Source organism: Brachyistius frenatus, unplaced genomic scaffold (genome assembly GCF_029030835.1).
Source record: "Brachyistius frenatus isolate BFR_SWC_R1_liver_20210118 unplaced genomic scaffold, ASM2903083v1 Contig_367, whole genome shotgun sequence".
NCBI lineage: Eukaryota > Metazoa > Chordata > Actinopteri > Embiotocidae > Brachyistius > Brachyistius frenatus.
In genome coordinates this window covers 130,750-153,706 of record NW_027210966.1, presented here as the reverse complement: position 1 = coordinate 153,706, position 22,957 = coordinate 130,750, and the positions used below count along the sequence as shown (strand labels likewise).

The 22,957-nt window shown below is 42.6% G+C and overlaps 1 protein-coding gene across 1 annotated transcript in view; it reads right to left on the bottom strand.

Moving 5' to 3' along the window:
* The window catches only part of gfra4a (GDNF family receptor alpha 4a), a 108,428-nt gene extending 94,891 nt beyond the window's left edge, over positions 1-13,537 (bottom strand). Inside the window, exon 1 of the mRNA XM_069724243.1 lies at positions 12,719-13,537. Coding sequence (XP_069580344.1) covers positions 12,719-12,776 — 58 coding nt within the window. The 5' untranslated portion in view covers positions 12,777-13,537. The remainder of the gene's footprint in view (positions 1-12,718) is intronic.
* Between the last annotated feature and the right edge of the window lie 9,420 nt (positions 13,538-22,957).

The following is a 22,957-nucleotide window of genomic DNA, read 5'->3' as shown; positions in this document are numbered from 1 at the left end:
CGCCGAGGAGTATTCTTCTGTGGCTCGATGGCTTTCATCCAATCTAGTGGTTATCAAGAATCGGACAGCATCTTGTTCTGTGCCGTGAGCACGTAACGCCGGGTTTGTTCAGGTTGCTGATCAGACAAGAGGTCACGGCAGCTGACAGGGTGGGTGGAGGGGGGAGGGGCTTTCACTTTATCTGCTGCCTTGTATAGGACGAAGGCGATGATAGCCAATCTACTGCGACGCCGCCACTCATGCTCTACTTTACTGTTTAGCTTGGTGTCCATTACCTTACTCAGATACCATCGAGTGCTATCCGAGCGAGTCAAGTGGCTCCGACCTCCGGGGCTATCTACTCATAATCCTATATCTCCACGACAGAAGCACCATTAAGAAAACCTGCCAGAGCTTTGATGGTGTTTGAAGAGCTCAGAATCCTTCGACGGACGTGTTTTATTGAGCACTGGTGAGAAATCAAATGCCTGCCCATCAGGGGGCCATAAATGGTGCTGCGAATTATCAAATAATTGAAATCAGGGAAAGGTCACCGGCGTGATGGCGAGTGACCTTCGATCAATGGCAGGGAGGTTGGGTCACACTTCAGTAGCACAGCCCAAAGCCACGGAGGAGGGTGAGGATCCAGGATCACAGAGGGACAGGCAGGAGGGGGAATGGCAATGGATGGAGTTAAAAGCAGCTAATTAAACCTAAAGATGAGATGCGAAGCGGCCGAGGGGACGGAGGCGAGCCAGCAGCCGTCTGGAAAACACTTCCAATATTTCCTCTCACTCTTTCTTCGGTTTTTCTTCCTCTCCTCTCGCTGATTACTCAGTTCCTCCCCCCTCCGCTCGGCTGTTTGATCTCGCCGTGGCGAGTCAACCGGCAGACGGGTTTTATATCTTATATTCAGTGTTCCAGATCAGGGAGCGTGTCATAATTTTTTTTTTTTTTTTTAAGTCTTCTCAAAATAAATGAGGCTCTCTAAAGGCGAATGCAAATGACGGCGGTGGAGGCTGAGACAACGCCGGCCGTTGCAACAGACATCGATAATTTGATTTGAAGAAAATCGGTGTGTATTTGAGGGTTTGAGGCGGCGACGGTGAGTAACTGCAGTCTATCTTCCTCTTACTTCTGTTCCAAAACGCCCGATTTGATTCAGACAGGTGTAGGTGTTAACTGTCCTCCTCCGCGCCAATATTCGCTTTTGTTGCTTCTTCCGTTCGTCATCTCCACGCTGCTTTACTAGTGTTACTGGAAAGAGAGAGAGAGAGAGAGAGAGAGAGAGAGAAAGCCGCCTGTTTGGCAGACTGTAACACCACAATGACCCGTAATGGATAACACCGGGGGAAAATGTTTTCAATTTTCAAATGAGATGAAAATGACTTTGGCAACGGATGCCAGTGATAATTGGCTGGAGATGCTGCTGCAGTACAAAAAGGACGTGCGTGAGTGTTATCAATATTTTTTAAGAAACCCTCGGAGCAAAGTGGCCAGTTTCTGAATGAACTGATCATCCTACTCAACAAACATAAAGAAAAAAAAAATCAATATCTCTGTTAACTGTCCATTCCTCCAAATTAGAGCCACCAAAAGGCCCGTGGTCAACACATGTCATCATCTCTAAAACACAGGCTGTGACTGCTGTGATTGACTGGCACACCAACACACGCCCACTACCTAATTGCGATTTGCTGAGAGGAAGACAAAGAGAGGCGGCTTGCTTGTCAGCGACAGGATGCCGTGAGGCCTGGGGAAATTGAATTCAAATCAAGAAGGATTTAATTAGACCACTTTGTATCTTTCATTGCCACAGAATCCTATTTACATTCATTCTTGGGTTACTAAGCCTCCCTACCTTAGTTATACTGGCTCGGCTAATCTTCAAGTCTTAAAAAAAAAAAGAAAGAAAGGAAAAATAGTATACGATGTGTTCGAGGCGTTGAGATCAGGGATGTATTTAATCGCTCAGAGTTTCATCTAATCCTCAACTACATGTATCATAGAAAAGCATCCAAATGGTGGATCACCACAAAAAACATGCAAGAGAGTCATAACCTGCTCTATATGTAACGCATCCCCTCCCTTGTCCATAAGTAAGGCAATGCAATCCAAATCTACAGAAACGGGTACATGCACCAGATGAAACGGGAAAGAAAAGCATCTAATTCCTTATTACATTGTGTGCAGCATGTCAATCATGACACTCTAAAATCCCCCTTTAAAATAAAAAAATGTATTTAGATGTGCTGGAACAAAAAGACCTTGAAGGCAGGATTTATCAGCTTAGCTAAAGGGAGATGATCCACTGAGTGCAGATAGGAAGGGGCTGCCCCGTCTTATTCTCAGCTTATACAGAGACACGCAGAAAAGCGGCGTATGATTTTCACATGGAATCCATCTGGAAGGCCTGCAGGACATACATTCACTGATAGTTTAAAAAAAGAGCAGTTTAACATGATAAAACCGACATTAAACTTGCTCTCACCTGACTCCCTCACTGCTAACGCCTCGATCTGTTCATGCATTCCCCCCGATGTTTTAGCGATAATGCTTTTCAGTTTGAGGCGGGAAGTTTATTGTCAGTCCCGTCAAGTACAACTACATGTTTAGTGTTAAACAGGTTATTAAAAAAAATTCCCCTTGTGGATTAATGAAGTATCTATCTATCTATCTATCTATCTATCTATCTATCTATCTATCTATCTATCTATCTATCTATCTATCTATCTATCTATCTATCTATCTATCTATCTATCTATCTATCTATCTATCTATCTATATTGACAAACTATCACAACTCTGCAGGTCCCTTCAGTTTAAACTCCCGATGTAAACATAGTAGATTAGATTAGATTAGATTAGACTTTATTAATCCCACAGTGGGGAAATTTAGTCGTCACAGCAGCATGTACACAGTATGAACAAATTTACAATTATGTATGAAATAAACAAAATAAGATAGATAAAAAAATATATATATATTTTTAGAAAAAAATGAATTTCCTGCACTGAGGGGGCAGCAGTCTGCCACTGAAGGAGCTGCTTGAAGCTCCTACAAGTCTCATGGAGGTGGTGAGAGGTGTTGTATCATAGCATCAGTAAAAACAAATTACCCAACGCCAAACAACAACAAAGTTATAGAGACTAGCTCATTGACAATTTGAGTATTTAGTTACTAAAGAGCCAAAGATTTCCATAAGACTTGGTGGAGACCAAACCAGAGCTAAAAGATGAGTGAATATACAACACAAATTATAATGAATGCAAATGTTGGCAAAAATCAAATAGTTTGTTGATATTGCTTCTCACTGCTGTACACTTTTGTTATAGTTTGATAATCAGAAGGATTTTCTATTTTGTTTCTCCTCATCCATTCTCACTGGCATTGTGTTCATATGATTTCTGTTTTAAGGATTTTGGCTTTAGTTTTTTTAGTTTAATAAATGTATTTATATCAAGGACCATGTACAAAATACATTAACTTGAAAAACAGGAACAATGCCTTGTACCAGTTTTAGCTAGTGGCTAATTCCCATCTGCAGTAAAATAAAGAGCAAAACCAACTGTCTCAACTACAAATGGACCAACAGCCTGTTGACACCCATATAGAGAAAGACTCAGTCTATAGAAATAAACTCAAAACACAAGACGATTTACATTATCTTGTTTTGGACCAACAAACCAGTAGTGAATGATGCATCATTTCAAATCAACATGGAGGCCCTAGGTGGCCCCCAATCAGCATTGTACACCATATGCACCAAAACTCACCACTGCTGCAACTACATTTAGAAAAAAAACCTCTCGTCTTATCGTTTTCGCACTCAGCTACCCAAACAGGTCACTGATTGGTCCGCCCTTCAGGGTGGCTGTTCAAACTTCAACGTGAACAAGGGTACAAGACGACACTCACAGTGAAGAAAACTGAAGTTATGAGCAATAGTCTGGCATATCCGAGCTTGAATGTTTTATAATGTGTCTGCAAAGTGGAGTTTCTCTCTTCAGGTTGGCCGTTAGAAGTGTGGGCAACAGAATTTTAACTTTTCTATTTGGACGTTTGCAACTCAGGAAACCTTGGGAGTCGCAGATGACTTCACTTCAAATTTTGATGTACACAAACTTTAGCAAAGAAAATAATTTTTTTTCTCATTATTTGTACTGATGATTCACCCAACAACGGGATGCTATCCTGAAATAACTCCAACTTCACTGCTCCGATGTAGCTTAAAATGCTCCAAACGTCACCATCAATAGGATGTAATTTAGATGAGCACACACAGGGTCACAAAAACACAAACTGATACTGCACAACATATGGTACTTATGTAATATTGAATGCATGCTGTAGCCTAACAGTCAAATTTGACGTTGTGTGATAAATAGTCCTGGAAATAAGACAGCATTAAAAACTGTCCAATCGTTACTGCCAACAAACTGTTTTTTTTTCTCATTTAGTATTTTTATCAAATCTTGAACATCTTTCAAATTTTTATTTTTTTCCTTCTTCAGCCTGTTTTTCCATCTGCCTGTGTGATGATGTGGAACATGTGAGACAAAAAGATATAATCAGCTGAGTGGCCCACAACAGACTACAGAGTGGAAAGCGTGTAAGAGTGTCGAGCTGCAAACGCTTTCATTAGCCCTCATAAATGTTACCTGGCACATATCTGAGACAGGTTGGGTGGATCGCCCGCAGCGATTTGGCCCCTTCCTACACATCCCCATCCTCCTCCGCCTCCCCACGCTTCAGTCAGTTGACAGCCTGGCACTGAACATGATTCCTGAATGTCGATTTTCACACTCCTCCTCTATTTCTATCTCGACAGCCTGAGCGGAACGCCACCACAGAAACTGCGGCTCTGATTAGAAACCAATTAGCTCCCCAGATCCCGGGGGCCGGTGCCGAAGAGGCTGCAGGATGTCATCTCGATTCGGCTCTTGCTCCGGACGGAGCGCTCTGCTCTCATTTGCTGCGAGTTCACAGGGAAAAGTAAGATGACAAGCGGAAGAGCTACTCCTTTAATATGACCTGACCTGAATGTGAGAAACAGGCGGAGATTGATAAGCTTTGGGCCCTAGTTTGTGTTTCTCATGTAAATCACCTTTTTATATCTTTGGCCTGAGCATTGATGATTACCTTTGAGTCAGTAAAAAACAAGACACTGTTTTCATTAAAGGAAACTTTGATAAAAGCTCCAGTTTGTTTAAAAAAAAAAAAAAGAGTAAAAAAAAAAAAAAAATCATATTCATAATCCTTGCAGACTATTCTGCTGCTACAATAAACCAAAAAAATGGTACCAAAAATCTGGCAGCAGTGGAATCAGCTTTTTTCGTCATTTTTCAAACTTTCAAATACTTGCAAACTTTTCTGTAAAAGTTCCACAAAGTGGTCTGTTTCAGTAGCAGAATGCGCTCCATTTTCTAACATAACATGTCAATGTGTTTCTTCGCAGATGACTGTGCAGTTCGTGTAACTAATAAAAGAAGTTGCAGAAGAGCTTCCCTCTCTATGAATTCATGTCTTCTATATGGGAACAAAATAAGTAGCATGAAGCAGCAGAAAAGTGGCTGATTAACTTCTGCAGACACACTGGAGATGGACTGAATACAGAACTAACAACCCTCAAAGTAAAAGACTCGTTCTGCATCATAAACCACCAAAAAATAGCTTCCCCACTGACCCGAACAAAGATGTGGAAGGGTAAATCGGTTCCACACTACTCACTATCTCCAGGCAGGTTCTGAGTCAACAGTCGTGTTCGTAATGAAAAAAAATGACAAAAAAATTAAGTGCAGCAGGCAGTAACTGTAATGGGACGGCATGTGTGATTAACGCTCGGGATCGTGTGAATGGAAGCCGTGGCCTTGTGATTATCCAAGATATTTTTTTTCCCTCCGGCCTTGTCTGTGTGAAACGAGAACATGATTGTCACCTCCTGCACGGCTCTCAATAAGGCGGCGCGGTAATAAAAGCCTTTATTGTGTGGGGCTTAATAATGGTGTGCACCAGGTTGCAATGAGACACTGAAAGTTACTTCTACTTAAATACGCATTGATAGACACACTTACGGGGCCGTAAGTAGTTGCGAGCACTTAATGAAGGGCCTTGAAACCTTGCAAGCTTGTTTCATTACCGCTTCTCATTGAAGCTGCCAAGTCAGCTCAGTGCTACCTCCCAGCCCTCCAGCCCCAACGGCCCCACCCCACCTCACAAAACTTTATTCTTCTGATTAATTGCAGCCTTTTAGGCTCGCTCACAATCAGCCCGGACCATTTTGCAGCCTTTTCATTACAAAGTTAAACGTCTGCCGATGAGAATACAGTGGCAGTAAATGCCATATCCTTTCAGCACGGCAAGGGCAGGGTAATTGTGTCTGTGGCATAATCGTCCCTCGACAAAAGCCAGTGGAAATGACAGGGTTTTAACATAATAAGGAGCACTGTCATTTTGGTTTCACCCTGCAAAATCCTCCCCACCAGCATTAGTGCTGCAGTTTTGATTCCCTCTATTTCAGACAATGTTTATCTTCATCTTAGAGCCTCCATTTTTTTCTCTTTCCTTCACTGCCGATTGCCTGTAATTGCATCCATCTGCTCTTTATACATATAGAGTTACTTGTCCTGGCAGAGATAACAGAGGGCAGCGAGGAAAAGCAGCAAGACGGCAAAGAACAAACCGGCTACAAATGTCAACTGGTCACCAGTGAAAGACACGCGGCTGTTTAAAAGGCAAAACTTTTCTCTTGTTTTGACTTTTCTGTATTTTTAATCTCTGCAAGTAGACAGTTGACAAATTAAATCAATAAATCACGCAGGATGGATGGAGTGTCAGAAATGATATCTGTAAATGTGAAGATTGGGGGGTGCAGATTGGAGGAAATGCATCTCCGTATCTCCACTATAGGGGATGTGCAGCAACAAATGTTCTGCATAAACAACAATCACAGAAATAAAAGTAAGGTGAGGATCCAATGAGCAAATCATTCGAGGTGAGACGCCCTACAGAGGATACGTATCTCCTCCACATTAGATGCCCGGCGACAGCTCCAGCCTCACAGAAAAATAAATCCCTTCCCTCGGTGTCACACACGGCTTATTCACATTCACACCCTCCTCCTTCCTGCTACGTTTGCTCCTGTAATTCTATGACAATATTCGCCTGCTTCTCTCTGTCAGTGGAACTTGAAGCCACGGAGAAGTAACCACTACAACAGATATTAGGAAACTGTGTGATGCTGCAGCCACTATGGGGAACCTGGTGTGTGTGTGTGAGAGAGAGAGAGAGAGAGAGAGAGAGAGAGAGAGAGAGAGAGAGAGAGAGAGAGAGAGAGAGAGAGAGACTGAGTATGAATTATACATGTTTCCGAAGGGTGGCGGTGAGGGGGTGGGCTTTGCATTTGTCAGAATAAATGCATAAAGCGCATTCTTGCAAAAAGCCCATAATATTAACTGTCACAATTCAAGGTTACCAAACATGCAAGGAGCAAATTATTCATTCTCACACAAAGCACAGTGATTAGCTGAATAACTGCTGACAGCAACACGAGGAGTCGGGTTTACACTGGAGGCCATTTTGTGCGAAGGTGTGTGAGAGTCAGGGAGGGTTAATTTGTGTTAAGATTGTGTGTGGATTGTTAATTACGGAGCTGTTTGTGTGCAGTGAAATGTTCATCTTATGATCAGTGGGGTTTATTTCACCGTCCCGCTTCACTTCATCAGATCCTGAAACACTCCTTCAGTCACTGAACAAAAGTCGAGATTTAATTTGGGTTAGCTGCAGCACCGGCATCAGTCTCTTTATTTTGTCACTCACATCAGTGCCAGGTAGAGTAACGGGTCATCCGAGAGGTCTGAGGTCACAGGTTTTCATGCCAATGTTTTAGGACAACTTTAGATGATACTATAAGAGAAATGTGAATGGAGTATCTCCACATCTCTACATCTTTATTGGAGCTGCCGTAACTGACAGTGGAGACACATGATGTTATAATAAAAGGAGATTATGTTCAGACTGCAGGCAAATCAGATCTTTAGGACAGACTGCCCACACTGTTATTTGCAAGTGAGCACATCGGATTCGATATGTCCAGACATCACCGACCTATCTGCATGGGTTGCCGTGGTAACAACCTACGCGCAGCTACGCTGGTCACGTAGCTTTCCAACACGGAAGTGGCAGCAGACGATTTGTTTCGGCTTCTGTCCGTAGAGTGTTTGTTGACGTTGTCCGATAGCGCTCTGCTAGCGGTAGCACAGATTCTGTCGATAGAGTCTCTGAAAATGACGTCGTCATCGTGTGTTGCGTTACGAGTGACGTAATAAAAGTGATCGCAGCTCATAGAACGTCCGAACTGAGACACATCTGTACATTTCTGACTGTAATCCCATTTCAAACCTGCTGCAAATGTGGTTTGGATCCAGACTGCAAAAACACAACAAATGTCAGATTTGTGCTGGCAATCTGAACATAGCCAAACATGGATCCGTCAGGTTACGGCTGTAAGAGGTTCGAAGTGAATCCCTGCGTTCAACAGAGTTCTTCCCCGAGAATCAGAGCAAAGCTTCGAGCCTTAAAGCCACGACCTGTCTCTTACATTCAACAATCATACAGACAGACCATTTTTTTTTACACCGAGTGTCGCCTTGATTCACCAGGAAGCTCGGAGGCCGGAAGGTTGAGGTTTGTTTTTTAAAACCGCATCCTCGTCTAAATTCAACAAAATCCTGCAGATGTTGAAAAGATGAACTGAAACAGAAAATGTAAGAGATCACACATCACTTGTTTTAGAGACAGGAAGTAAAAGGTAAGGTGAGGTAAGAAAAGCAACCGCGCAAAGAACGCCCACCGAAGACTTCATTGAAAATGAAACACCTGATATCGTGCAGCGTTGAGCGTATCTGCAGCTCTGCTTGCAGGATGATAACATACCGAACGACTGCTTTAAAATTCTCCTCAACTGGACTGGAAAGTTAATCAGTAAATAATTACCTTGTGAGGAATGGTAATCAGCAGTCGGTTTACTCAGTGCTCTAGTCAAAAACACTGTAATTACTTTTTTGGGGTAACTTTGCTCTAGAGTCCTCAAAATATGAACTCATAACGACTGTTTTGTTCTAATCACTGATTTGAAAAGCTATACTGACATTATCAATAAAAAAATTAAAAAAAAAAAGTGATTAGTTCCAGCATGAAATGACTGACGGTAATATCAGTAATTTTGTTAAATCTACAATCAGATTCTCTGATTCTCTGATTAATTACATCCAATAATTTAGCACCATCATTTTTTAGTTTCAGTCATGCATTTTGACCACCCGACTAACTGATGACAGCTAACATTTAGAAACAGAATGCACATAATCAGCTATGGGCCAAAATAGGCCGATATAAAAACAGCAGCGGTTGCCCTTTTCAGTCTACTGGGGCTCTTTAATGGAGGTGATGCTGCCCAAACTCCACACACACACACACACACACACACACACACACACACACACACACACACACACACACACACACACACACACACACACACACACACACACACACACACACACACACACACACCTGGAGGAATCTAATCCATCTATTTTGTCTTTGTGAAAGGTCCCTGCAGTTTAACGTAGCCTCAAATTTTTCATACCTTCCTCCCGCTGCTGCTGGAAACTATCACCATGAACTCATGCTGGGAAAAATATGGCACCTTCAAGTAGTCGTTTGTGTATTCTGATGATTACAACTCGCCAGCCAATTACTGTTGTGTCTATATTGAAGCGGTACGAACCCCTCCGCCACGTCGCAAAAAACGGCGAGGTCGGGTGTGTTCATTTAGTCCATACCACTTGTAGGAGAATAATATGCAGATAAACCTGGTCAACTAATTACAGTAATGATTCCAAAATGTGCCGAGCGGTGCGGGCAGATAATCACTGAAGCATCACGAGACGCAGCAGTAATATGCTAATTTAGATCTGGAGTAAATAGATGCTTGTTATTTTGGTTTTTTGGTTTTTTTTTTCCCCTTTCGTTTTGTGTTCCACAAGATTGGCCCTACAATTGAACAAAATGCAAAAAACACAGTGCGCTAATGCTGCATACATCCAACTCACACACCATGCTTCACCAGAAAGAGACATTCATTACACTGGATGGAGATTATTGCAGCTGCGGACACCACGGGCGTTTTTTTTTTTTTTTTTTTAAAGCTTAGTTTGGCCCCCGGAAAGTTGCAGAGGACCATGTATTTATCACCGCGGAGCTCTGAGAGGAGAGCTACATGTAAACACATACAGCCAGTGTGTCCTCTTAACCTAAAGATCCCGCTGAGCTGCTCCACAAACACACAAGAGCTGGCGCTGTTTTCAGTGCACTCAGGGACCCCAAAAAGTTGTGGAAGGAACCGAGTCTGCTTGGAACATTTCTCACTAAACTTTTGCAGGCAAATTCATGCTCTCTGCACCCGCATGTCCGCGAGGTTCCACGTGATGTAAATGTAGACATCTGCTCAAATCTGTGAGGGTCCAGCTCTCTGCAGACGTCCACATGCAGACGAAAGTTTGTAACTGCAAGTCCACCGACTGAGCAAACAGCAGAATATCAAAATGGATGTTTGATCCACTGCTCCACACCTTTAATTCAACTTTAAAAGAGAACAAAAGGACACAGATGGTGTTGCAGTCTTATAAAAGATCTCTCCTTGAATACGTCACCATCACTTTAACGACCGTAGCCCCCCCCACCCCCTTCCAAATCCACGACCGTGAAGCAATAACGTGCATCACATGCAGTCAAAGGAACAATAGAGTAGATCCTTGTTCAGTTTGTAGTTGAAGGAGCTTTGATTTGTGCATGCTTTCCAACGATGGAGCCCAAACTGTAATACATTCTCCAGAAATGCTGCACTATGCAAGTCCACAAACTCCGCCTCGTAAGTCCAGTTGAACTGTATAGCACACCAACGTGAGAGTCCTGAATTGTAGCATGAATGAAATCACGTGTATGAAAAAGCATGATTTAGCCTTCTAATTTAGATCCCTCCGTTATGGATTCAAACCAGCCACCTTCATCTTCTTCCTCTGCAACCTTCAGGCTGAAGCTGCCTCCCTTTGATCTCCACCTCTGTGTGCGTTTGCTTCCCCGTGTGGCTGACGGATGGGATCATGAGGCCCTGGTTGAGAGAGATTGCCATTCTGACACATCTGTTTGACAAGGTGAGAATATCTGTGAAAGAAAAGACGAGGAGCGACTGCCCCCGTACCCCACCTCCCCTCCCTCCCGCTCCCACTCACCCACCCACCCGGCTCATGTCTTGAGCGACAGCACCGTGCGGTGACACACATTTTACATATGATGTGAAAAGTGAGGGAAGAAGACAGCGGGGGACGTATTAGTGTGACTTCCTTTACGAGATGCGTTCAGAGTTTGAGGTGCTGGAACAGCTCGTCTCGGAGACCCGGTGCACTCCCAGTATGCAGGCTCCTGTCAGTAGAGCCTTGAGAGTGGCTGAAATTACAGCTGCAGCGAGGGGGGAAATGAAGCCTTAGACGTAGAGCTATCATCATGGAGGCTATAAATCTCACAAATACAAATCCCTCCATCTGTACATCCTGTTTCCTGCCCGTATTCGCTCTGCAGGGAGTTTTCTTTTTTTGTTTGTTATCCATGGACATTTTTTGTCAGAACAGAGTGCAGTAACATTAGAAGAAGTTGAGCTTGTACCACATATGGATCTGACAAGCAGAAAACAACACTGTCATTGAAAATGACTTGCACCACCTGGCACAATGAAGTGAGCAGGATTTGGGTAAAGAAGATGTGTGTGTGTGTGTGTGTGTGTGTGTGTGTGTGTGTGTGTGTGTGTGTGTGTGTGTGTGTGTGTGTGTGTGTGTGTGTGTGTGTGTGTGTGTGTCTGCAGTGCTGGTGGTCATCACTCATGAATTCAGCATGTGATTTGATGATACACACTTTGAGTGGTGCATTTTAAGCTCCTTATTACACAAACATTATGCCCGCGCTCACACACGCACACCACTTCGCCCCTCCACCATACACAACACACAAAGTCACCTGCAAAGGCAGGCGCATAAGCACGCACGCCACGCGCACGCATATTACACGCTCACACCTAACTAGGCTGGCACGCGCGCGCGCGCACACCAACAGTTTGACACACACTTGTCTGCATCGGCATTTACGCAGTCTAGCTGGAGAACAGCGGCGGCGGCGGCATTCTTATCTGCGTCCTCTCACATCCATCTGCTGTTGTTGGGAAATCATTTATATATATGGAGCGCATAAACGGGACCGCTGCCTGCAGGGCGACACAGGAAAAACTGCTCCACAAAGCTGAGAAAAGACATGCAAGCATCTCTTCTGTCTGCCTGAGCAGAGTCACGCCGCTTCATCACTTCCAGGCACACATCAGATCATATGTGAAGGCTTTCTTGTGTGGTCTTTAAAAAAAAATATTTTAAAACAGAATCGCTCCTTTTTCCTCCTCTGCAGCCAAGTCCATCCTTTCACATTCACACAACTGACTGATCTTGGGGAGAAAACAAGATCTCATCATGTAACTTTGGCAAAAAGCGAAGCGCACAAGGACGCGTTAAAGAGCACCTTCATTAACGAGCACGAAAACGGGTCAAACATGAGCTGACGCGACCATTCTCAGGACAAACACATTCACACAAGTTCAACTGGACTGAATTTAATTCCAAGTGTTGTTCAACTCACCAATAAGAGCCAGCTGTAAAAAGTACAGTCCGAGGAAGTCCATCATGGAGTGCGACATTAATTCAAACGGATGCAATCCGGGGCGAGTGATGATGTGCGAGAATAAAAAGCCCTCTGTTTGCTGAGGATGGCACCGAAATTAAAGACCGAAAGAATCGCAGCTATTTCTCAAGTGATGACTGACCACTCAGGCTTACGCCGGAATCCACAGCACTACGTGAAAAAACATGAGCGGAGCAGAACATCATTTTTTAACAGTCAAACTTTTGTCACGGTGGAGAAATGGGTTCCAGCCGCGCCGGATCCACAGCGATGTGAGACGAAGGGGAAGGGGGGGGGGGGGAAACAGTTCGTTCCTTACGGGGAACAAATCTTGCGCATATTGAACATCCCTGGCCGTTTCATCCGTCCGTGCTGAGCGGCTGCTGCTTCTCTTCGCCTCCACCTGCGCGCCGCCTGGAAAATGCGGATGAATCACGGGCGCGTTGCTGTGCGCACTCCGACCTGCGAGTCACAGTCCCTGTGATCCTCTGCTCCCAGGCGGGCCGGCTGGAGACGCCCAGCCCAGCTCGTTTAAAAAAAAATCCAATCTTGGCAAAACTTGAAATAGGACGAGTTAAATCGATAGCCTATTTCATACTGCCATAAAATGGAAACAACAAACCCGCGTAAAATGGTGCATAGTCTGCATGGGTGGGTAGATCGTATCCACACTTCTCTGAAAAGTAGGTTATTCCCCCCTCGGAAAAAAAAAAGAGAGAAACTACCACAGTTATCCTGAACGAGAATCATTAATTCAGAGGCAGTTGAGAAAATCTTTTAGGGGCCCTACAGAGCAAGAGGCAGTAAAAACAGAGCGAGGCTGACTCAGTGTCTGTGCCTCTTAATGTTGAAAATGAAGAGACCATCTTGCAGCCAGCATGGGCTGTTTGAGGCTACCTTCTGTCTAACGTGCTCACGCTGGTCTCTTCTTTCAAATCAGAACAAAGATCCATCTATTTTGATCTGGGTTTTGGGGACGGCGGGGCCTGTTTGACACTCCACACAAGCTCCACAATTATTATTTTAAGACATAGCCTACTTTTTTATCTACAAATATTTGTTTGCCCTTCATGCACCCTGAATAAGCCTGCAAAAGCTGCAGTGCAGCGGGAGAATATTCACGTTACTGACAGCTGTTTCTTCCTGAATTATTTCCAAGCCGTTAAACTTAACTCTCTAGATGAGAAATTAATTTTTGAGCTGTTTGGGGTTGTTTTGCCTCATTCCAAGAATGAGCTCATTCTTGGAATTGTTATAGCATCTCTGGGACACTTTCATCCCAAACCTTATTTTTGTAAAAAAAAAAATAATGACAAAAATTGAAAAAAAAAAAGGCTGACACTCCGTGAAACGTGGGAAGCATCGTACTGGGTTTCTAAAGAATAAGCTGCACAACCCCTAGACACTACAAACTCCGTTGTCAGTGTTTCAGTTTTGTGTAAAAGAGAGTGGGCAGTCTGTTCCTCTCAGGATTTGCTTCTGCTGAGACAGTGGGCAGGTTGAGAGGGCAGATACTGCAGGAGGTGAGATGTGTCTAAGAGGATTGGTTCTCCAAGGCCAGTAGCATGTGTTGCTCTCTGAGGCCACTGCAGCTTTTTTTTTTAAACTTTCATTACATTTGCAGAGATTTTAGCCTAAATCCTCTTTTAATTATGTAATTATGCTCAAAACACATGCACAACACACTGTCAGGTTTAAAACATATCATCCCATGCCAGAGAGAGAGTGAAACTGGAAATTTAGATAAATTACACATTTTAAGTGTGGCGTGTGTGAACATTATTTCGGTAAAGTGAGGTGAAACCACAGGCTGTATATAAAAGTGTCCGTAGATTCTGCGTCTGAAAAATGATGCCAATGCAGAAGTTCCTTAAGCCGCAATACCACTGAGTGCCACTAGAGGGCGGCTCCAAAAAGCCTCTTGCTGCATAGATCCCCATTCAACCTCTCTAATGAAATTCTCAGTCAATAAAATTTCTCCACCAGTTATCTCGGTGTTGTTTGCTAAAGTCACTCCTTCTTATTAGTTGTCCGGTGGTCCATCTGAAAATAATCCCTCATTATTTAGAAAGTAAACCTCAAAAAGTTGTGTTTTGGGGCGGCGTGTCAGTTTGATTGACAGGCCTGCAGTGCAGTCAGGTTACAGCTATTGGTGGGCGGGACATAGTATCACCGGGTGTCCAATCAGATCAGTCAGATCCACCACTTGCTGCTCCTCAGCTCGTCCAAATATGGTCACTTCCTGCTCCAAACCGCTCCGAACTAGCAAGATGGTGACGGACAAAATACAAACTGGAGACTTCATAATGGCCGTTCACAAACCAATGAGGGACGTCAATGCTGATTGCTGCTTCGATGAAACACACAGCCACACATTTACACTAAATGCAGAATCCTTTCGTCTGCCATTTGTCAGGCTGTAACTATCGTTTGTTAATGTCAAAGTTAAACATTTCAGCAAATAATAATCAAAAAAACGAGTTACTGGTCATTCAGTGTCATTCACTGCATGCCAGAGACTGTTGACACCACATTTGGCCAGTCAGCAGAAGATTTATGTGACGAGAGCAAGAAATAAAAAGATTTTGTCTGCTGCAGCTCTGCTCTCTGTTAAAACAGGTGTAGGTTTTAAATAGAAACGCTGCCAAGTGCAGGTTTAACAAGCAAGAAAACAAAGAAACTGTTTTGTACAGTGACACTGGAGGGGAGAAAAGTCTGAGGTTTGGATTTGCCTGGCAGTTACCCAGCAGAGCATCAACTGAGGAGCTCCACAGTATCAGCTGCTAGTGCTTATCTGCCTTGCTCAAGGGCAAATTGGCTGCAGTTTCCAGTGGAAGACAGAACAATCCTTATTTCAGAACTTCAAAAAGCAGTGTTTCCAAGAAGGCTATCAAACTTCAACCTAGCCGTTCCTTCCTTCTAACGTCGCCTGAATTACAGTGTTTGCCAAAAAAAAAAAAAAAAAGATGGTGTATTGATCACCGGCGCTACCCTTTGAATCAAATCCTCTTTGGATCGAATCCTTGCAGACAAATATTTTCTGCATCCCTGAATCTGCTTCAGCTCCCTCTCCCGTGACTCCAAAAAAGCCACCTCGCCCTTAAAAAATACTTGCGTCGCTGATGTCATAAGCCGGGAGAGAGGATGTGGGACAGAGCTCCTGCGAAGGTTGTAGGAGCATCTCTCCACGGCTGATTGGGAGGTGTTAATGCATTCAAATCAATGCCAGCTCCTAAAGTGTTGTCTTTTTATATAGATAGAATTAGAAACAAAAAACATCCAGAGAAAGAGAGGTGTGGCGCTGCACCATCTACACATCGCCGTCTCACTGTGACTCCACGATTGTGTCGGAGCCACTTTGTAGTCCGGCTATTGACCAGTGATGGAGCTGAATCAGATGAGGGAACAGTCTTCAAGGCCGTAGTACGTATACGCAAGGACTGGCTGCGCGATGGAGCGACAGTTACATGACGCTCTGATGTGTGAAACTTGTCTCATGGTCACAGAATGTTTTACTCTCATCTTCGAGTTAAACCTTTACACGAATGTCTGCTTCTTCAATCTTTTAATATCCAGAAGGTCATCCACTTTTCTATCATTTACATCATGAGCTATGACACATTATAATAAGTTACGCAACAGTGCAGCAGACAGACACACAAACTGAACTCTTTCCACGCCTTTAATCAGCATCCGTCATGTGAAATCTTCAGAAATAATACGAAGAAGCTCCCCCCAGCCGAGTTGGTCTGACCCACCTGACTGTAATTTGGAACTGAGAGCATCAAGTGGAAACAAGGGTTAAAGAAGCGGCCACTGACGCACTGCCCTTCTCCATCACCTTTCTCTCTCTCTCTCTCCATTAGAGGTTTGCACTTGAAGTAATTTTGTTAAAGTTCATGAACTGCAACGCTGCTTTGTGAACAATGAGTCCGCGAACAGCAGCTGGAATCGCGAATGTTTAAACGGCAGCCTTTAGTTGGATTCATACTCGCCCCAGGAGATTAATGTCGGCTCTGACATTAAGAGTACATTAAGGCTGCACGACCCTGGATAAAATAAGAATTATGATTTTTTTTTTTGTCTTAGAATTGAGATCACGGGTTTTTTTTTTTACAATATAAAACAAATACTGCTTTTATTTACCTGACACAGAAAACAACTAAAAAATAAGGATATAAAATATTATAGTAAATTAATAGCTATATTATTAATCTCACCATTAAAATACATACATAAATATAATAAATAAACAATAAAATGCTGCTCCTGGGTCTAATCAAACACTGACAACCAAATTTAACCTTTCACCTCATCTTTTTCTGAGCGTTGTCATTTTTTGTTTGTGTCTCACTCACTCAGTTTATTTTGCTGTCGGGTTCTGCTGCTGCGCATTATGTGGCGTAAAGCTGCGTTGCTATTGCCTGAGGGGGCATGGGAGCGCTTGTTTTGATCCAGCTGATGTGCCAAATCATAATTTAAAAATGAGATTGCAGAGAGGCAGGAATCAATTAATTGTGCCGCCCTTGGCGTACGTTTGGACCTAAAGTTGTATCATGCTGAAATTCACCTGTTGACATCACTAACACAACTCTTAATGGATGTATCATGTATGATCAGGCTCTAACGTGCTTTAATTAGCCAGTATTTCCTCTATAGTAACTATGTTTACATCCTTTCATTTATACTGAGATGTAAACGTGTAAAGCGGAGTCTACCTCCTGAATAAACTCTTGATTTCTAGTCACTGTGTTTACATTTTATCACTCTCTGTTATAGACAGAGGTGAAGGGGTGTGTATGAAGTGAACAGTGCAGATGGCTTCGACAGCTGTAATTAATAATAACTGAACTCTTTTTCAACTTCCTTAGTGTCGTCTTCACTCTCAACAATATCCATCAACGTCTGCAGTGTGTAGAGGAAACACAAGCAGCCACAGCTGACTAATCATCGTTATAGTAGACCCCATGTGGCATCTCTTTGTTAGACCATAGCACATATCTACAACTATTGATTGACATGACATAAATTCAGTGAATTTAACATTTTTGCTTGATAAATGACCAAAAGCTCTAATTTCTGATAACCTCATTTTGCTAGTACTACTGTATTAATTATGTTCCTAAAAGGGACCAAATAAGTTTTGAGGTCTTGAACCTCCAATCGATCTGATCGTCACGCCAAACAAACTGCCTGTTTGACACAAAGGTGCTGTTTCACTGCAGCTTCGGTCACGAGCAGAGCATTTTTCACTATATTCCTTTTAACAGCTCATTTTGGTTCGATTCAGCTCATAACATTTTACTCGTCCTCCCCCCGGGCAGAATTACAGCAGAAACAACGGACGGTCATGGGCTGATGGGACTTCCCTGGCCGTCACACTGATTCGGTCCCATTTTTTTAAATCCCTTCTCGGCTGTGGGCAGCATTATCGAGCCGCAATGCTGCAGAACATTCCCAGTGTGTTATAAAGGCTTTAAAGGCGGCGGAAGCGTCGCTTGTGAGCGTTGATATGAAATCTGAGCAGAATGAGACTCAGCGTGTCTCATTTGATGTCCGAGTCTTTTTAGTGAGACTCAGTTGATAGAATTCTACGAAAAGCATAAACAATAAACTCTGTGTGCTGAACGAGTTGACTGACTATTAATCTGAACCGCACTGCAGTTTCAACTTTTGAAACTTAAACTTTATTATCGTGATGGTAAGTAAAAAAAAAACAAAAAAAACAAGCGCATTGATTTAAGTGCTAAAGTACAATTCTGAAGTACACGTATGCGAGTAGGTGGCAGCTATTGCAAACATGCCGCTCAAAGTTGATTATCATCTTCCTACATCCATTTTCCTCAGATATTATATAACATATATTAATTTTACATCTATTGCCTGTCTGTCCATCCCTCCCCTGTTGCTATTCCTAAAGTTTTCTTCTTGTTTTTCTCTTAAACATTTACTTGATAACATTTCCAAGGCAAATGTAGTATTTTTGTACTCCACTACATTTATATAAAACGTATTAATAAGCTTATAAAATCTGATGCATTGTTTTAGATTAATGCACCCAAAAAAACATAAGAGACTAGTGATCTGACTAAACCTAGTACATATGTCTTCTTGCATCCAATTTTTTCAGGGGGGAATTTGTGGACAATATTTTAGGCTGATATATTCAGTGTCAATAAATTTTAGATGAAGACACTTTTAGACAAAGTATTTCTCAGCAGCAGAGAGAGGACTTTGACAGCAGTACAGAGACTATATTGTACTGTATTAATAAGTGACCACTGGTTGGACTTTGTGTGATGACCACAGTATTTCTAAAGTCCTGGTAATGGATGTGGTCACGGGTTTATTTCAGCTGACCCAGGCAGAAAATCAAGGCAACGTGTCACTATATTCAATCCAATTGGATTTATATGGCACCATATCACAAAATTTAACACGGTGAGGTTGTTACAAAAGAACCTTACAGCCTTATAGATGCTGAAGATGCCTGGAAGGACGCAGGTGCACTCCTTTGAAAATAACATCCTTGCTTTGCGCAGCGTTGCACCAGATTTGGTGGGAAAGCAAGGTTAAGATTAGCACCACATGCACCGCGACAACATTAAAATACTCCATACACATCAATTAATCAATAACTCTGCTCTCTGAAAGGGGACATTGTTTGATAAAGAATACTTTTACTTCACAAACTTCAAGGATATTTTGTTGTTGTACTTTTAGGGCCTGCTTTCCTAAAGGTCTGCGTGTGTAAAATCACGTGCAAACTCCACACCACCCGCAAAAAAATGTCCAAGCAGATTTACTAACTACGTGCAGTGAGGATTGCGTCTTTCAAATGTGCAATTTTAACACACGTTTTGCACGTTTGCCTGCATGCATGTGTAATATTGGGTGTTTCTGCTTGAAGGTGCAAAATACTGGGAGGGAACATGCAAATAGAACAATTTAGCACCTGCAACAATATTTACTAAACCTGGAAGTAGAAACAGGAGAAGTGATTGCGTGTGTATTTTAGTGAAAGGTACTGAAAGGTTTGTATTAATCAGGTGCGCAAATCTGGAGAGACGGCTGCTCTTATTGTGGTGAAAAGGAAACGCAGAGAAATCAAAGAATACGTTGAGAACGTGGTTTTACACCCGTGGAAAAAAAATTCAGATGACAGAGGCGAAGATTATTCAGACATATCGTTTGTCCAGCGGTGATATTCCTGAGTTATTGAATGAACTGAATGATGGTTGACAGCCAACAACAAGGAGGAGCCATGCAATACCAGTAATTAAAAAACTTCTTACGACTCAGCATTTTCAGTGTGCTGTCACAGTTTCCTGAATGTGTCTCACAGAATTCACAGGTAGCTTCATAAGGCTCTCGAGCACTTGCGAAGCACTGAATGAAAAGTCACCTGCTCATCACAGAAAGATCTGGACCTGCTGATCAGTGTTTGTTAGAGGATCTTATCCACCGTTCCTCCTGTTTTATTAGCCGACGTTTTATTATTAAGCCTTTTTTTCGCCTTTTTGTTTTTCCCACAGTATTGACTTTCTTGCTGATAATCTCCTATATAGCATTTTGTCCTTGTTGTATTTATATTTATTCATTTCAATGGGATCAGATTTCCTTTTCCTTTTGCGGTCGCTCTGTTTTCCATTGCTGGAATCAATTGAACACACGCAACAGCCTCATTAAAATACAGCGATTTGCACCTGATTTCAATGACGCAATTACTTAGTAAATCACCCACAAAACGGGTGCAAAAAAATGTGCAAACTTTTGGAAGGAACAAGCAATTTAGTACCCGTTATTTGAGATCTTAGTAAATCAGGCCCTAAGAGTAATATATGTGAGTGTACGAAGGGAACACAGTGACTCTCTGTCCTTCCGACTGGATGGTGTGTAAGTTTCCAACAACTGGAGCTACAACAATGTTTATAGGCAGGTGACATATTTCTGCTTTGGCCCCTGTAGCGTGGGGCGAGTCATCGAAATGCCAACTCGTCACTCGCCTTTACAACAACAATGAAATCCCCTTTGAAGATGAAGCTGAATATGAGAAGCCTCGCCTGCAGAGGTGCCAGCGTACTGCAGCATCAGCTTCTGCTCTGACTGCAGGCTCAAGCTGTAACCAGACACTGGCAGGAAAAAAGGAAAAACTAAAACGCAGAAGAAGAAACGAGGCTGGGGGATGTTTGGCATGTGGTGTCATTACAATCATATGTGGTCATCGCAGCGGGCAGGTGATGAGACGCCGATGTGTCCGAGAAAAAGAAGTGTGAGGCGTGAAAAACACCAACACAAAAAACTGTTTGCCCTTGGCAACTGCGTGGCTGTTTTCGTGATGTGTTCGGAGAGACATATTTCAGATGCACAGCAAGGATGCGTGGAAATGGATAAATCAATGAGGCCATCTGGGGAGAGGAAGTCAAGATGAGAAACGGTTTCATGCTGACGTTCACTCGACAGTAGCCTCACAGATCTAATTATTCCATTCATTACCGAGATGTAAAAAGAGTCTTGTTATTTTCGTGACACAAATGAAACGATTTTCCTTTTTGATTTTCTTTTAAGGAAGTTATAGGTCATGCAATATCTGTGAGAGCGTCTTCATATCTTCACATCTAAAGGAGCCATTTAATGAATGCTTTTTGGACAGAGTTTCACTCAGAGATCAGGGTTTAAAATGTGAGATAAAAAAAATTAACTTTGCCAAATGACGTGAAGAAGATAAATCTGGCACGATGAACAAAACATACAATGAAACAATGGAGACTAGACGGCCTTGGTTACTGCAGCATGTCTAAATTAAGGCTCCAGTTGCCATGTGTATGACTGAATGTCATCATTGTCATTGTCTGCCCTCTCCAGCTGAGTCAGTAGTACACACACACACACACACACACACACACACACACACACACACACACACACACACACACACACACACACACACACACATAATGACACCTCTCACTCCTCCTGTCTCTCTCAGAGTGCAGCCTGATTAGAAAGCAATGTCACAGCAATAAACTATATAAACAGCACAATCAAAATCAGCAGGTTTCACACAACAACAGAGCTCAAACTGAATTATCTGTTAAAAAAAAAAAAAAAAAAAAAAAATAAGAAAAGAAAAGAAAAATGGAAAATGATTCATTCTATCATGTGATAACTTATCTAAACTGTCATGACAATGTGTTGCTAAAACCACAGTCGGTATGTAAAAGTGGACATAGCTGCTGGGTCCGATGCAGAAGTGCCTTAAGCTGCAATACCACAAAGTGCCACTAGAGGTTGGCTACAAAAAGCCCCCGGCTCCATAACTCCCATTTAATTTCTCTCATTAAATATCAAGTCAATACAATACTCCTTCTTAAAATATTTTCTGGCTTCAAAAAGACATGTTTTGGGGGGCGTATCCGTTTGATTGACAGGCCTGTGGTGCAGTCACGTTACAGCTATCGGTGGGCGGGACGTAGTATTGTCAGGTTTCCAATCAGATCGAGTCAGATCCACCTGCTAGCTCCTCCCCTGCTCGTCTACATATGGTCACTTCCTGCTCCAAACCGCTCAGAACTAGGTTATGAGGTTGTACATTATTGGAAAATAGACCACAATTCAACTGTTACAACCACTGAGCATTGAGCTGATTATGACCAATGAACAACAAAATTGACATAGCAAGCCGCATACTGTGATGTTTAATGTAGATAATATTCCTGAAATTGATGAATACATAACATTCAAACTGAGTCATACAGGGTAAAGGCTCGGCATGTTGCTGCCATCAGGAGAAACGTCCCCTGTGTCCACATTCTCCCCCTTTATTCAGCTGAGCGAGCCTGCCTATATTTACTCCGACAGGATACACCAGTTGCACATCGAGCATATTTTATACCCAAACCACTAAACTGGCAGCATTACTCTCAAACGCACTGAAAAAGAAGTTAATTACCTACAATCACATCCATAATCTCAGCAAGTATTATTACTCTCCTTTGATAGTATACATATTATAGAAAACGTGTGTGGAATTAATCATTTATAAATGGGAGCTCATTTAGCTTCGGTGCTGAGGAAATCGAGTGCAAATGTCACGGCAACATTTAACCTTCACCTCACCTGACAGACACTAATGTTTCCATAGCAATGTGCAAAACCTGTGAAGACGAATCAACCAACCAACAACAAAACCATCCG